Raw genomic sequence first — 17,500 nt, 5'->3', positions numbered from 1 at the left:
ATCTTTATCGCCGCCTGCCACTCACAAGAAAATTGACCATTCCAGTCCCCTCTATTCGTTTGTTCATCTATTTACTTTCCATATGACTTATCTTCTCTCCCAAAACGTATATGCATGTCTTTTCTCCAGGTTTCTTTGTTTGTTTTTTATTTATTGGTCAATTTATATTATCGTTATCATCTTTTGTATTATCGTTATTAATAACAATCCATATTTCTTTGTTTTTCTTTATTCACCAATTTATTATTGCTATCATTATTATTACTATAATTTTCATTATCTTTATTACTATTCCTAATACTATATATTTTTTCAGGGATATCAATCACCTTCGGTCTCTATTCATTTTCTCTATTTGCAGAGCGGTCGACTATGCAACGAAGTGCCGCTTTCTTCACTTGGCTAACTCACCCGAACAACGCGAGAAACACGATATTCTCTCCTCTTCCTCCTGCCCCTCCTCTTTCTCTTCCTGTTATTTCCACCTCCTCTTTCTCCCTTTCTATTTCCCCCTCTTCCTCCATCTACTCCCCCCTCGTTCTCCTTTCATCTCCACCTTCTCCATCACCACTTCTTCCTCCATCACTCTCATCCCTTCCTCCCCCCACCACAGCCCCCCAACCCACCCTGTTCCTCCCCCTTCCCCTTCCAGGATAAATCCAATTCCTTCTTTCAATTTCTTCAAGAGATTTAAGGGCCTGACAGGAGGCGTCCAACCCACCAGCAGACCCACTAACCCACCAACCCATCAACACTCGTAACCTCCTGCTGCGCCCCCCGTCCTCCCGCTCACCCCACCCTTGCCCACCCACTCTGTCTTCGCCCCATCAGAATCCGAAGAGGATAAAGAACAACTCCGTAAAAGAGAAGTACCACCCCCTTCGGAAATCTGAGAGGAATAAAGGCATGCCCTTTCACCCTCTGTTCCTCCCCCCAAATTCCTCTTCTCTCTCTTTCTCTTTCCCTGCGTCCACACTTTCCTTCCCCCCTCCCGCCCCTCTCTCTCTTTCTCTTTCTCCAACCTTCCCACCCCCTCCCTCCCTCCTTCTCACCCACATCATCCCATCTCACCCTCCTCCCTCCCTCCCTCCCTCCCTCCCTCCCTCCTTCCTTCCTTCCTTCCCATGCCGTCTCTTCCTCATTCCTTCTCACCCCCTTCACCCTTTCACCCTCTCCCTCCCTCCTCTCCTTCTCTTCTTTCTCTCCTTCTCCTCCCTCTCTCTCTCTCCCTCCTTCCTCTCTTTCTCTCCTCCTCCAGTTCCTGCTCCTCCTCCTCCTCCTAAACCGATATCAATAAACCTGTCCGCAAAAAGGGGGCACTCCCTGATTTTCCATTATTAGCCGTCGCTTTTCCCCCGCGGTGTGAAATATGTCTAACGCTACGGTGTGATTTTTACGGCGTGACGGCAGTGTGAGCTTTCGCCCGGTGGTGCGCTTGTACGCGCTTTGTATGTGCCTGCCGTTCTGTTTCCCCTTTCTGGTGTTATTTATCATTTTTTTTTTTTTTTTTTACTTTCTCAAACTTTCTAGTATCAATATTGTTTGATTTGTTTTCTTTTCGTTTTTTTATTTTTATTTTTATCTTTTATTTTTTGGGGGTCATAGATAATTTCCTTTTTCTTTCTCTCCCCTTCTTCTTTCCCCCTCTCTCGCCTTCCCTATTTGCCTTTCTCTCCCCTTCCCCTTCCCCTTTCCCTTCCCCTTCCCCTCCCGCTCCCCCTTAGCACGTGAACAAAGCGCCTTGAACATTCGTCATTCCTCCGTGCCAGCGTCTCGTGCCTGTCACTCCTCCATCAATGTCAACCTTTAACGTCAACCTCGAATGTACCTCATGTAAACGGTACTAAAGACCAAGCACCGATAACTACATAAACACAGGGTATTCTTCTCGCAGGGTACATAAGCAAGGGTGCACACAAGAAAAAAAATAAAATAAATAATAATAAAAACAAAACAAAAAATCATCGATGACCATTTCCCAATACCATTACTAATATTCAATCACTAGAAGAACCCCAAGAACCCCTCCCCCTTCCTCCCCCCCTTTCCCCCCTTTCCTTCTCCTCCGTTCATGCTCCCCTTCTCATGCCCGCCCATGACGTGGAGATATTAAACAACATCAATTACCGGCCATGCCAGGCACATTGTCCCGCCGCATGCCACCATCCCACGTTCATGCATTATTAACAACAACATCATCATTTAGGTCATGCTGAGGGCAGGATCATGGCACATTATCACGAAGCTATCAACAGCGCCACATAACAGCGGTTGTTCCTGCACCGCCAACACCCGATCTGATGCAACGGGCTGCTTGCAGGACCTTTATGGGGTGGGGGGTGGGTGGGTGGGGTTTGGTATGTTGCAAAGGGCCTTTTTAGCGTGCCGACGGGATGGCAATCCCTATTGCAATGATGAGAAGAGTCCCAACCCATTACGACTCTAATCTCGCCATTAAGGAGAACTGAGAGGGAGATCGAGAGAGAAAAAGGAAATAAAGAGAGAGAGAGAGAGAAACAGAAGGAAAGAGAGAGGGGGAAACAGAAGGGGGAAAGAGAGAGAGAGAGAGAGAGAGAGAGAGAGAGAGAGAGAGAGAGAGAGAGAGAGAGAGAGAGAGAGAGAGAGAGAGAGACAGAGAGAGAGAGTCTCCTCAATACATGATGAAAAAAACAAAAAAACATACATATATAATCTACATGATAAAAAAGAGTGAAGCATCAACAATGAGCCAATTCCTAAAGCTGATGTGACAGGGTGTTCTGCCCGGTGTCGTAATATGCAGTCGAGGCTCAGACCTTGGCTCGGATGCCTTGATAACGCAAAAAGTTGAAGAATAAATAAATAAACAAAAATAAAAATACCCCACCTAACAACAACAAAACAAATAAACAAAAGATCCCACATTAACGGCAAAAAATACTCCACGCAAGGACAATGTAAAACACCCCATGTAAAACACCCCAACGACAGAACAAACAAACAAACGTAATCTCCTAAATGATAAGAGCAAACGAACAAAATACCCCCACACAACAACAACAAAACAAAACACAAAATCCCACGCAACAACAAAACCAAATGTCCCAAATAACAACAACAAAAACAAAATGCAACAAGAAGCCCCTCAATCTTAACCTTGTCCTCCATCCCCCCTCCCCCTTCCTCTTAATGTAATTGCAAAGGAAATTCAACAAAAAAAGGGATGGATAATGACGACGCCGAATTGTAAGAAGAAAGAGAGAGAGAAAAAAAAATGAATGAAAAAAATAAGATTTTGTATCTCTTATCTCGAGGAAAAAACTTTCGTTTTGTTTGCAAAATGAAATCTAGTTTTGAATGCGATGACCTAGTATATGAATGAGGGAGAAAGAGGGAGAAAGAGGGAGAAAGAGGGATAAGGAGGGAGAAAGAGGGAGGGAGGAGGGATAAGGAGGGAGGGAGAATGAGGGAGAAAGAGGGAGTGAGGGAGAGAGAAGGAGGAAGGGAGGAAGGGAGGGAGGGAAAGAGGGAAGGAGAGAGGGAGGGAGGGAGAAAGAGAGAGAGAGAGAGAGAGAGAAAAGCACTTAGAACGAAAGAGAAAAGAAAAAGAAGAGAAACGATGGAGACGAAACACATGAAAGAAAATAACATATTTGATAAAGAAAATAAAAATAAACATTCATCATTCGCCCCTCTCCCCCCCCCCAACCCACTCAGCCAACTCACCCTACCCATCTACAACCCCCCCTCCCCCAACCCACCCACACCGATCGTTCACAGTATTCCGTTAGGGGTGGGGGTTGGGGTAGGGGGTGGAACTGCGCGTTCTCACGAGAGGTGCGTAATGCATGCGAGTGATATAAACGCACTTTATGACAATGACACTGACAGACTGTGCCACGCGGCGAGGCGCGGCGAGGCGAGGGTGAGATTCCGAAACGCTCTGGGGTAAGAGAAACACACACACGCACACGCACACAAACATAAACACCTGTTGTTGGTCGTCGAGGCGGCATTGGAGTCGCGTACTGGGAGCGGTTAAGGGGAAAGAGGAGGAGGAGGACGAAAGAGGAGGAGGAGGAGGAGGAGGAGGAGGAGGAGGAGGGGGAGGAAGAGGAGGAGGAGGAGGAGGAGGAGGAGGAGGAGGAGGAGGAGGAGGAGGAGGAAAAGGAAGAGGAGGAGGAAGAGGACGACGACGAAAGAGGAGGAGGAGGACGAAAGAGGAGGAGAAGGAGGAGGAGGAGGAGGAGGAGGAGGAGGAGGAGGAAGAGAAAGAGGAATAGAAGGAGAGAGGAGGTGTAAGAGGAAAGAGGGATTCAACTTTTTCATATATTCATTTTCATACTTTTTCTTTCTGCCATTTTTCTACCTTCTCCCTTATCTCTAATTTCTTTGCACTGATTGTCTGCCCGTCTGTTGCTTTGTATTGTTGCTCGTTTGTTTGTTTGCTTACTTGCACTAAAAGATTCCGAGACGCCTAGGAATGAGAAAGACATTTTTTCTCACTTTTTCTTTCTTCTCTTTACTGTGGTTTGCTTTTTTTATATCTTCTCTTTTCCCTTCCCATTTCTTCACTTCGTCTGTTTTACTTGTCTGTCTGTCTGTCTGTCTGGCTGTGAGTGTTCACAAGCAATCGGGAGGATGATGTGAAAAGAGCGCTAGATGCAAGAATAGAGAAAGATAAAAAAAAAAACATTACTTTTTTCGCATTTAATAATCAGGGTTGTGTGCTAAAGGTCAAACGATCAACAAGTCGGAGAAAAACTGCATTTTTTTTTCCACCGAGGTACAAAATGCTGCATCAAAACTATTCTGAAAAATTCACACACAAAAAAAGCATTACTGAGGGGCACGTGCACACTCACAAACATATCCGCCTCCCCCAATCAACACACACAAGCACACACGCACGCAAACGCACACACAGAGACATACAAAAACATAAACACACACACAGACAAGCACAAGCATACACACAAACAACAGCGCAAACACACACACACAGAGAAGCACAAAAAACATGCAAACAGAAGCACTAACAACATCAGACCCTAACGTACACGCAAGCACGAACATATTCACACACACACACTCCTCTGATCGCAAGCAATACCTCTATAAGTTCAGCGTTTGCATCGACTGCAGGCGCCTCTTTGAGTAAAGCACGGCTCAAGATACCAGGTTGACTGACATAAAAGTTTTAAAAAATCCTCTAAAAATGGTTCACGGATAATGCGAGATTGAAGCCAGGGTGAAGCCAGGGTGAAGCCAGGGTGAAGCCATAGTGAAGCTAGAGTGAAGCCAGGGCGAAGCCAGGGTGAAGCCAGGGTGAGGCCAGGTCAGATGAGAAAGAGTGATGTGAGTGACACGCTAGGGTATACGAGGGTACGGTGCAGGTGTTGTTTGTGGTAAGAGTGAGAAACGGATAAGCGAAATGAAAGAGTGGTCGTTAATTAAGAGTGAGAGAGAGAGTGAGTGAGTGAGTGAGAGAGTGAGTAAATAAGCGAGGGAGTGAGTAAGTGAGGGATGGAAGGTATCGCAGGGAAATAGACCTGCAACGTGGAGGCGTGTGAAAATAAAGTAGTGGGAGACAGGCAGGGCAGGAAAGAAGAGGTGGATGGCAGAGAAGAGAGGAGGGAGGAGGTAAAGAGCAGAGAAGAGGCAAAAGATGGGAAGGAATGAAAAGAGAAAAAGAGCAGATGAGATGAGAAAAGAGGGAAGGGGGAAGATAAAAGGGAGGGGGAGAAGAGAGAAGACGGGAAAGAATAGGAAAAAAGAAAGGTGAGCTGAGGAGTAGGGAAATAAGCGGAGACAGAAAGAGATCAAGCAATAAAAAAAGAGAGAGAAAGTAAGAGATGACAAGAAAGAAAAACGGAAACGAAGAGAAGGGAGAGAGAGAGAAACAAAAGGAAAAGAAAAAAAGAAAAAAAGGAGAGGGGCGAGAAAGCAATAGGGTGGCAAGGGTGACAGCCAATGCAAAGAGAAAGGGGGAGGGAGGAGGAGGAGGAGGAGGAGGAGGAGGAGGAGGAGAGGGAGGAGGAGGAGGAGGAGGAGGAGGAGGAGAGGGGGAGGCGGAGGAGGAGGAGGGAGGAGGAGGAGGAGGAGGGAGGCGGGAGGAAGGAGAGAGAGAGAGAGAGAGAGAGAGAGAGAGAGAGAGAGAGAGAGAGAGAGAGAGAGAGAGAGAGAGAGAGAGAGAGAGAGAGAGAGAGAGAGAGAGAGAGAGAGGGAGGGGGGAGAGGAGAAGGGAGGAGAAGGGAGGAGGAGGAGAGGGAGGAGTAGAGAGAGGAGTAGAGAGAGGGAGGAGGAGGGAGGTTAGTAGAGAGAGAGAGGGAGGAGTAGAGAGAGGGAGGGAGAACGGGCGAGCGAGCGAGCCAGCCAGCCAGCCAGCCAACAGACCAGACCAAACGACAGAGACAAACGAGGTCTTGCACGCCAGCCTCGCCTTGGCACACGCACCATGACCCTCGGACATGAAGGTGTGAACAGAGGCTCATAAGGTCGGGGAACACTACCTCGGCGGCGAGACAGGGGGAGGGGCCAGAGGAGAAGCTTGAGCAAGAGGAAGAGGAAGAGGAAGAGGAGGAGGGAGGATGAGGAGGAGAGAGGAAAGAGAAAGAGGGTCAGAAAGAGGAGGAGTAGGAGTAAGAGTAGGAGGAAGAGGAGGAATAGGAGTAGGAGGAAGAGGAGGAGGAAGAGGAGGAAAGAGGAAGAGGTTGAGCAGGAAAGAGGAAGAGGATGACGAAGGTAGAAAAGGGGGGGAGGAAAGAGGAAGAAGAGAACGAGGAGGAGGAGAAAAGAGAAATAAGAGAAGAAAAGAGGATGAAAGAGGATGAAAGAGGAAGAAGAAGAAGAAGAAGAAGAGGAGGAGGAGGAGGAGAAAGAGGAAGAGGGGAAGGAGGATGGATGGAAGACGATGTTCATGAGATAAACTAGAACAACAGATAATGAATGAATGAGAGAATAGGAATGGGGAATGGGAACTTGACTATGAAACGGGTATAAAAAAACAATTGGAATAATAAGACGGTAATACTGGGAAAGGGAAGTAGGGAAGGAAAATAAAACAAAATTAAAAACAATACAAGAGGAAAAAATAAAAATAAATAAAAGGAAAGAAAATAAGTAGCTACAAGACATACTGTTATACGAATAAAGGATGAAGGAATATAGAAGAAAAATAGACAAAGAAATGAGATTAACGTAATGAAGGAAACAAAAGAAAAGGGAGAGCCGCAGCAAAATACAACAAAGAAGAAAAGAGAGACAAACGAAAAGAAGGAACTAAAAATAAAAAGAAGGAAAATAGAGAGAGAGAAAAAAAGAACACACGAACACGAAAATAAAATCTAAAAAAAGGGGGGAAAGGTTAACAATCTGAAAAGCGTGGATAGAAGGAAGAAGAAGAATGATACCACGAAAGAAAAGAAAATAAAAAAATATTAATAAAATAAAATAGAAAGACGAACAGCGTGGAATGAAGGAAGGACCGGAATTCTCCACGAGGGGGAAACGACGAATTAAAAAGGGCGAACAAATTTTAAGACGAATAATAAAAAAAAATCAAAAAGTTTAGACGAAGATAAATGGCTGAACAGCGACAAAATTAACGACGAGGACGCAGGGAATGAGAAAAGATAAAACGGAAAGAAAAGAAACGAAAGACTGAGGGACAAAACTAAAAGAAAAACTCCGATTCCAGAAAGACCAGAAAAGAGAATGAGGGAAAAAGAAAAATGAAATGAAGCAGATGCGACGTAAAAAAACAACAAAAAAAAACAAGAGAACGCAAGAGAAGCTAATTAGAGACGTAAAATATTTTAAAGAAAGATCATAAAAAATATTAGACAATGAAGGTGAAAAACGCAAATGAATAGACAGCAATAACAACTACAAATTGCAAATGAAACAATATAAAACAATGATAATACTTTTACCCACCATAAACTTTTACTCAGCAGAGACAAAACATGAATAAGAATGAGTCAGACTTTTACTCACCAGAAAAAAAAAAAAAAAAAAAAAAAAAAAAAAAAAAAAAAAAAAAAAAAGACCAGAACTTTTACTCATCAAAAAAAGGTACAGATGAGGCACAGTTTTTACTCACCAGTGTTAAGGGTCCGTGAGTATCCCTCATCCCAACATCGCCGGCCAGGGCTCCACCGCCTAAGGGAAAGAAAAAAAAATAAGGGTCAGTAAAATATATATAAATGTGAATTATCTATGTACAATTATGTATTATGATTATGAACAGAAATTGAATCAAGCGCTTTTATTCAGCTGGTTACGTAATTATTCATTCTCGTAATCGAATGAAATAAAATGAATGTGGCTTTATGCTAATTGTGTTTTCAAAAAAATAAAGAAAAAAAGGAAAAAGGAAAAAAGGAAAAAAAAAAGTTTAATTGGGTACGTTTTGCATAAATTGAATATACTAATGCCGAGGGGAAGAGAGGAATTAGGGACATTAAGAAGAAAGGGGAGGAGAGAAGAGAATGAGAGACAAAGAGGTGTGGGGGGGGGGGATTAAACAAAAACTAAGCATCCTTCCCCCTCCCCTCCCCCCTTCATCCTCTGTTCTGCATATTATTTCCCTTTTTTTCTTCCCTTTCCCTCTGCCTTTTCTTTTCATTCTCTTTATCCTTTTCTTTCCGCTCATCATATTCTTCACACCCTTCTGCTTCTTCCCCTTTATTTTCTTTCTTTTTGTCCTTCTCTTGCCCTTTTCTCATACTCCCCTTCTTCATTTTCTTTCCTCCTCATCCTCTTCTTCCCTTTTTTTTCATTTTCTTTCCTCCTCATCCTCACACGAGCCTTTCATCAAGGTCCACTTATGAATAATTATTTACAAACAACTTAAAAATGTATAATCACATACAAATGAACGATTCAAACAGTATAAAAAATACAGTAAATGTAGACTGAAAGAGAGAATGAGAGAGATAAACGAGAGAGAGAGAAAGAGAGAAAGAGAGAGAGAGAGAGAGAGAGAGAGAGAGAGAGAGAGAGAGAGAGAGAGAGAGAGAGAGAGAGAGAGAGAGAGAGAGAGAGGAGAGAGAGAGAGAGAGAGAGGAGAGAGAGAGAGAGAGGAGAGAGGGGAGAGAGAGGAGGAGGGAGAGAGAGAGAGAGGGGGGGGAGGGGAGAGAGAGAGAGGAGAGAGTGAGAGAGAGGAGAAGAGAGAGAGAGAGAGAGAGAGAGAGAGGAGAGAGAGAGGGAGAGAGAGAGAGAGAGAGAGAGAGAGAGAGAGAGAGAGAGAGAGAGAGAGAGAGAGAGAGAGAGAGAGAGAGGAGAGAGGAGAGGGGAGAGGAGAGAGGAGAGAGTAGCAGGAACACCGATATTAATTTACTTTAGTGCGAGAGAAGCTCATACCCTTGAACTTCTACCAATTAAAGGAAGATATATCAGAATATAAACTCATGGTAACAAGTAATTGCAAGTTTGTTCCAAAACAACACTGTTACTGCAGGCTTTGCAAAAATGAATATAAATATATATAAATGAAATACTAACGAATTTATAATTTTCTTTTCTAATATAAAAACCGTCCTCCTGCATTACCTCTCCTTTGACCTTTGACCTCCTTCAGAAACTGGAGGTTAATATTCTCTCAACATTGCAAGGCAAAACAGAAAGGAAAAAAAAGAAAAAAAAAAGAGTTGCTTACAAGTAATTACCACCGGTTCATAATCATCATTCCCATTAACTTAACACCATTATTTCTTTCCACTTCCTTAGTTTTGAAAAAAAAAAATACATTTTTTGTCCCCTGGGCTTGGGCTAAGAGTAACGAATTATTTTCTGTCTTTTTACGTCTCTCTATGTTCGTCTGTGTCTGTCTATCTGTATGCGTGTCTCCCTGGAAGTAAAGAATAATGTCTCACACCCTTCGACAACTTTATAATGCAAAGTTAGTGTCACTGCCTGCAATCACGCAAAATCAAAATGTAACCACCACATTGCTTTCAAATATTTATATCTATTTCTTACTCTTCCTCCCTCCCTCCCTTTCTTTTTTCTCTTTTACTTCTCTTCCCTTCCCTTCCTAAAACTCAGTAAATAATTCTGCTTATTTGTCACCCGATATCGAAATTATTATTCATGTCATTAATAAAAAGTAATATATATTGTTGTGCTGAACAGGATTGACGACGGAATAATCATATTTTGTTTTCTTCTATAAGTTTTACCTTTTATTTTTCTCTCTCTTCCTGTCTGTTTGTTTATATATCTATATATGTGCATGTCTATTTGTCTGCCTATCTATCTACTTTTCTCTCCCTCTCCCTCTACCTTCCTTCCTTCCTTCCTTCCTTCCTTCCTTCCTTCCTTCCTACCTACCTATCTTTCTCGCCCTATCCCTATATCCCTATTCTTCCTCTCCCTCTCCATCTCCTCGCTACCATAAGAAAAACGTTCCGAATTACGTCACAGATCGCTCTCGTGAACGTTTTCCGACAAAGAGGCTTTTTGGGCCGAGCCAACGAAATTCTATGAAAAGTTGTTTACATTTACCGAGCGAGTCGACACCTCGGTTACGCTGTGTAAACTAAATCGTAGGCTCTACTTCGTAGCAAAAAATACGATTGTGCGAGGAGGAGGAGGAGGAGGAGGAGGAGGAGGAGGAGGAGGAGGAGGAGGAGGAGGAGAAGGAGTGAGAGAGAGAGAGAGAGAGAGAGAGAGAGAGAGAGAGAGAGAGAGAGAGAGAGAGAGAGAGAGAGAGAGAGAGAGAGAGAGAGAAAGAGAGAGAGAGAGTGAGAGAGAGAGAGAAATAAAGAAGGGTGAGTGGAGAAACAACCGAATCCCAAAGCCAGAAGAAAAAAAAGAGGTTTCAAAAACAAATAACAAACGAGAAAAAGGACAAAAACAAGGACGAGAACGAAGAGACAAAGCAGAGAACAAACAAGGCTCCTCCCCTTGTGCCAACAGGGGGTACTAATTAAAAACAGGAGGTCACAGACTCGCTGTGAATGAAGGTTTAGCCAGCCGCAATGATTGGAAGGGGGGGGGAGTGGGAAGGAGGGGGGAGGGAGTAGGGAGTATGAGGAAGAGGGGAGAGGTAGGGAGGAGAAGGAAAGGGGAAAGGGGTAGGGGGAAAGTGAGGCGGAGGGAGGAAGGGGGAAAGGGTAGGGAGAAAGGGGGAAGGGGTAGGGAGGAAGGAGGAAGGGGTAAGGAGGAAGGGGGAACGGGTAGGGAGGAGGGTGAGGAAGTGGAAGAGGAGGGGAGGAGGGTGAGGAAGGGGAGGGGATGGGGAGGGTCGCATTCCCACACTCGCCTTGCTCCTAAATGCTAATTCGTGTGGTTGAAACCGCCTTGCAGTGCTTCAGGAATATGTCTTTTCTTTCTGCACGTAACTGTGATTATTTTTTAATGGGGTTTAGTTACGTTTTTTTTTTCTTTCTTTCTTTCCTTGAATTCCCTTTGCATTTTCCCTTCTACTTCCTCATTATCATCATCATCATCATCATTCCTTCTAGACCTATTCATCACCTTCTCCATCCCCATACTCTTTACCCCACCCTATTACACCCTATTTCACACTCTTTAAAACCTTCTTGCGACCGAAATTTCAACAACGTGAAAGTGCCAACGTGACAAACCGATAAACAACTTTGAAAAATAATTGAAAACATTGGTCATAAATTAGCGTGTGTCTGTAATTCAGTTAACTAATATTTCAGCGAATTAATGACTGCAATGTTGAGAGCATGGCTGATGCAACATGTAAATCTACTTACCCAAATCGGATGATAATTATCGTATCACCTTGGAATTAAACGTTTGTAATTTCAAGGGAAAATAGCATCCCCAAAAGAACAAGTTTACATTGGTGACATTTTCCTAAAAAAAAAAAAATAATAATAATAATAATAATATAATAAAGAGATCGATAGGTAGATAGACAGATAAATAGATAGAGATAGATAGATAGATACAGAGAGAGAGAGAGAGAGAGAGAGAGAGAGAGAGAGAGAGAGAGAGAGAGAGAGAGAGAGAGAGAGAGAGAGAGAGAGAGAGAGAGAGAGAGAGAGAGAGAGAGGAAGAGAGAGAGAGAGAGAGCGACTGAAAAAATAGACACGCCCACCAAAGAAAACGGAGAGCTTCATCATTGTAAGTGCTGACCTTGAGGGAGGGGGGGAGGGGATGGAAAAGAAGAGGGGGGGAGAGAGGATGGAAAGGAAGAGGGAGGGGGAGAGGTTAAGGAAAGGGAGAGGGAGAGGGAGAGATTAAGGAAAGGGAGATGGACAGGGAGAGGGGAAGGAAAGGGAGGAAGGGGGAGAGGGGAAGGAAAGGGAAAGGGAGAGGGAGAGGGGAAGGAAAGGGAGGGAGGGGAAGGGGAAGGGAGGGAGGGAGTGGGAGAGGATAAGTAAAGGTACGGAAAAGGAGAGGAAAGGATAGGAAGGAAAAGGGAGGAGGATAGAGAGGGGAAAAAGAGGGAGAGACTGGAAAAGTAAAGAAAGGGAGAGAGGAGATGATGGGAAGAGGGCGAGAGAAAGAGAGGAAGCGTGGGAAAGGGAACAAAAGAGAAAGATGGGAGAGAAAAAATAATAAATAAATAAACAGACGTCACATGATTCATCAAGTGTCCACAGTGAACACTTCCCGATCTTGAACATAACGCTTCACCAACGACACGACCCCCCCTACCCCACCCTTAACCACCCCACACCCAACCCCTATTCATCCCAACGAGCAACGATGACCATCACGACCCCCTCCCCAACCCCACCCCACCACCACCCCCTACCAACACCCAAAACGATCGAACTTGCAAACTTTCGTAATATCCGCGCACACATGACGCAGTAAATAAAAGCGGGCGGAGGGAGAGAGAAAGAGAGAGAGAGAGGGAGAGGGGAGAGGGGGGTAGCTCTTTCAATATGCAACAAGTGCCTCCCTGAGTCCAATAAAACGATATTCCTCTCTGGTCATCATCCTGATATTGATCAAGTTCATGCAGAAGTTCAATTACCAAGAGTTTGGCGCTTACGGCCGGTCGGCGTGGCGTGTACGTTGAAAATGAGCCGACGAAACTCTCGGGCGAGCAGGCGCAGGTGCCCACCGTGCGAGCGTGTTGCCGTGTCGCGAATTTAATGTTGCTGCTGTTTTTATTTTTGTTTTTGTTGTTGTTGTTGTTGTTTTTGTTGTATGTGTCCTTGGTTCTTGTCGATATCATTTCGATTTTTTTTTGTTTTGTTTTTTAATAATCATCATCATATTAATTAAAGCCAACCATTTTATCTTCGGCAATGAAATAAGAATCACTAAAGTAAAATAGAAGAAAATCAGTAAAATAGATTTGCCAATTGTTTTCCTTGTCTTCCGTCATAAAACCTGCAGTTCAATTACGTTTATAGTCTTGGTTACAGCAGTATAATAATATTGATACCACTATCATTTTCTGAATCAGTTACCCGACAATGATGTAGTAAATATTAATAACTAATAGTAATATTAGTTCAATGATACTAAAAGAAATACCATAACTACTATTGCAACCACTCACTTCTTCGACATCCTACTATCATTATCACAGCTACCTGAACAACAGAACTACAGCTACTAGGAAGGATTAGACTGCTAAAACTACCTACCACCACTACTAATAATAATGACAAAAACAATAATAATAGTAATAAAGACAAGAAAAACAAAAAATACTCCAAGTACACCAATCTCAAACCTAAAAAACGACGTACGCCATTTGGGAAAGAATCTATTTCGTTACCCACCATAACATTTTTTCCCCCACCACGAGTTACTCGGCCAACACAAAAGAGCGTAGAAAAATTCCCCCATTGTTGTGGCGACAGTGCAGGGAAATAACCCCCTTTTAACGTCTCCCGAACACAAAGTACATAATAGTTTTCGTCGTTTTTTTAACGTGTTATTTCGTTTTTCTTTCTTTCTTACTTTCTTTTTTTATGATATTTTTTATATCTTTCTTTCTCTTTTTATGTTTGTTTTTTCTTCTCTCTTTTTACTCCCTCTTCTGTAGGCCTATATATACGTTAGGATATATGCTTGGAGATGAAGAGATAAAGAAATAAGGAAACTAGCGACCGAGAGAGAGAGAGAGAGAGAGAGAGAGAGAGAGAGAGAGAGAGAGAGAGAGAGAGAGAGAGAGAGAGAGAGAGAGAGAGAGAGAGAGAGAGAGAGAGAGAGAGAGAGAGAGAGAGAGAGAGAGAGAGAGAGAGAGAGAGAGAGAGAGAGAGAGAGAGGAAGAGAGAGAGAGAGAGGAGAGAGAGAGAGACAAGAGAGAGAGAGAGAAAAGAGAGAGAAAAGAGAGAGAGAGAGAGAAAAGAGAGAGAGAGAGAAAAGAGAAAGCGAGAGAAAGAGAAAGAGAAAGCAAGAGAAAGAGAGAGAGAAAGAACAAGTTTCAATATATTTTCGCTTCCCTTCGCTCACTCTCAATTAATGAATGCACAATAAAATATAACACAACATGCACCCTTTCACTCCCCACTCCCCACCCTCACCCTCCAACGCCCCATCCCTCAATTGACTTCGCGACTTCAGCTGATCAACGCGACACCGGCGCCAGACTCCCATATATCACGTGATCACAATCGGCCTTTCTATTCCCGCGGGAGTTGACGGATATTCATCAAACCTCCCCGCCTGTTCTCCGCCCGTCCAGCAGTTCGAATAAGTTTTTTTTTTTTTTTTTTTTTTTTTTTTTGGGGGGGGGGGGGAGGGGTCATCATCATATCGTATCACACCAAAATTCTATTCATATTTTGGCATGTCAGTGACCTTTTTATTTTTTTAAATCCTATTTGTTGATTATGTCTCTCCTATCTCTCTGTTCGTCTCCCTGTCTGTTTTTTGCCTTGTGTGTGTCTGTGATATGTGTCTACCTGTCTGCTACCTGTCTGTCCGTTTGTCAACCTACTTATCTGTCTGCCTGCTTACTTGCGTGTCTGCCTTCTCTCTTTCCTGCCTTCTTTCCTTTTCTCCTTCTCCTTCTCCCTCTCCCTCTCTCCCCACCTAATCTCCAAGGCCATCCTTCTCCGCGCCCCAAGATTAGGGATAGGGCCGCCCTGCGTCATCCTTAAGACACACACCGGCATGCAAATGAGTGTATAGATAACTAAAAGAGCAGGAGGGGAATCACAGGAACTTTAGGAACTGTCGTTAAGGGAAGGATAAGCATCTCCTTCGTGACGGGGCGACTTGCACACTCTCTCATTTCTCTCACACTCTGTCTGTCTCCCTCCCTCTCTCTCTCTCTATCTCTCTCCAATCTTCTAGTTTTTGCTCTTCGTCTAACAGCTCTCTACTGCTTACTTGCTTGGTTGCCTGCCTGCCTCCTGCCTACCTACCTGTCTCTTTATCAGTTCTTTCCTTCCTCCCGCCCTATCACTACCTATCTACCACTACCTTCCACATTTTTTTCACTGCCACTTCCTCTTCACAACTATTTCACTTCCTATCTTCCTCTACCACATAACCTCCAATCTCTCCTTGTCCCACACCTTCAGGCTCTCCCTCCTTCTCTTCCTCTCTTCTTCCTATCCTCCCCCGCCCCCTACCCGCCCGCCTAACACTACCTGCTGCCCGCCCCAACCGCCCATCCCTCCTCCTCCTCCTCCTCCTCCTCCTCCTCCTCCTCCTCCTCCTCCTCCTCCTCCTCCTCCTCCTCCTCCTCCTCCTCCTCCCCCTCCTCCTCCTCCTTCCTGCGTTTGGCAAGGAGGCGACTCTCCATCATATATCAGGATGGAAGATACACGACATGTCCTTTGAGCCTCCGACCATTACCAAGATGCCATCGCGACCGCCGAGATCTTATCTCCCGCTGGACGGATGCTGTTGGAGATGCGGGGAAGGACGTTACACGCACGCAGGACGGGGAGGGAGGAAGGGAAGGAGGGAGGGAGGGAGGGAAGCAGGCTATGAAGGGAGAGAAGGAGGGAGGGAAGCAGGCTGCGAAGGGAGAGAGGGAGGGAAGCAGGCTGTGAAGGGAGAGAGGGAGGGAAGGAGAGAAAGAGAGAGGAAGGGAGAGAGAGAGAGAGAGGGAAGGAAGTAGAGAGGGAAAAGGGGGAAAAGGAAGGAGAAAGGAAAGGAAGGAAGGGAAGGAGGGAGAATGGGAGGGAGTGAGGACTAAAGAGGGAGTTGGAATACGAGGTTGAAAGGACGAAAGACGTTAGGAGAACGGGAGTGGCGGGGGACAAGAAGATGGACACGAAGGAAGAGAGTGAAATAATAAAGGGAATAACGAAGAGGAGACGCGATAGGAGAGAATAAATGAAAAAAAAATGAAAGTCTGCAAAAGAGAATGAAGAGGAGGGTGTTGCATATTAAACGAAAGGGAGAGGGAGAAAGATGCTGATAAAATACATAACTAAAGATGGCAGCATGAAATGTATCAGAGGAGATACATAAAAGATATGACTGAAACATATATACTCTTCAGTTAGAAAAGGGAAGGGAAGTGGAGGAAAGAAAGAGACAAAAGAGGAAGGGAGGGAGTGTGAGAGGGAGAGAGAAAGGCAGTGGAAGAGGGAAAAGAAAAGGGAGGGAGATAGAGAGGTAGGGAGACAGAGAAAGAAAAAGAGAAAATATGTGCACATATATATATATATATATATGACCATGTGCGTAAGAGCGTATATGTACAATACGTGTGCACGCAAATCTTCCCTCCTGTAAATGAACCACGCAACATGAAACCCCAGCGCCCTTTCCACCAATCCCTCTCTCTTCCTCCTCGCGTCTCCCTCCTTCCAATTCCTCCTCGCGTCTCCCATTTCCTTCTTCCAATCCCTCTCTGTTCCTCCTCGCGTCTCCCTTTTCCTTCTTCCAATTCCTCCTCGCGTCTCCCTTTTCCTTCTTCCACTTCCTCCTCCCTTTTATCGCAGGCGTAAATCGCTCGACCAAAGACTCGGCGCTAACCACAGACTCTCCTCCATCCTCTGGTGACGGGTCTGTCTGGCCAGGTTTCCTTCCTGTGATTTTTTTTTTTTTTTTTTTTTAACAACCATAAAGCTGTAAATAACTGTCCATGTGGAGGTTTTTATTCTTATTACAACCGAAAAGTTACAATTGTCTATGTGGATTTTCTTTTGCCATCGAAAAGGTGGATATAATTGTCCATGTGGAATCTTTTTCTTACAACCGAAAAGTTGCAAATGCCTATGTGGACTTTCTTTAATCTTTTTCTTACAACCGAAAAGTTACAACTGTCTATGTGGAGTTTCTTTTGCAACCGAAAAGGTGGATATAATTGTCCATGTGGAATCTTTTTCTTACAACCGAAAAGTTGCAAATATCTATGTGGACTTTCTTTTGCAACCGAAAAGGTGGATATAATTGTCCATGTGGAATCTTTTTCTTACAACCGAAAAGTTGCAAATATCTATGTGGATTTTCTTTTGCAACCGAAAAGGTGGATATAATTGTCCATGTGGAATATTTTTCTTACAACTGAAAAGTTGCAAATAACTATACATATGTGAATTGTATTTCACAAAGGAAAGGGATAATAACTGTCTATGTGGTGTTGGTGTTTTTCTTTTCTTTCACA

The 17,500-nt window shown here is 44.0% G+C and overlaps 1 protein-coding gene across 4 annotated transcripts in view; it reads right to left on the bottom strand.

Annotated features, from left to right (window-relative positions):
• The window catches only part of LOC122258856 (Ankyrin-repeat, SH3-domain, and Proline-rich-region containing Protein), a 565,439-nt gene that overhangs the window by 466,684 nt on the left and 81,255 nt on the right, over positions 1-17,500 (bottom strand). For all 4 annotated transcript variants that reach the window (XM_086533825.1, XM_086533826.1, XM_086533827.1 and 1 more), the window contains one exon: positions 8,084-8,142. In XM_086533825.1, the coding sequence (XP_086389951.1) occupies positions 8,084-8,142 (59 nt within the window). The remainder of the gene's footprint in view (positions 1-8,083; positions 8,143-17,500) is intronic.

The sequence above is a fragment of the Penaeus japonicus genome, unplaced genomic scaffold, assembly GCF_977035675.1.
Source record: "Penaeus japonicus unplaced genomic scaffold, GWHDUDI00000001_assembly GWHDUDI00000040, whole genome shotgun sequence".
Taxonomy (NCBI): Eukaryota; Metazoa; Arthropoda; class Malacostraca; order Decapoda; family Penaeidae; genus Penaeus; species Penaeus japonicus.
The sequence above is the reverse complement of the archived record's forward strand: the minus strand, read 5'-3'. Positions and strand labels throughout refer to the sequence as shown.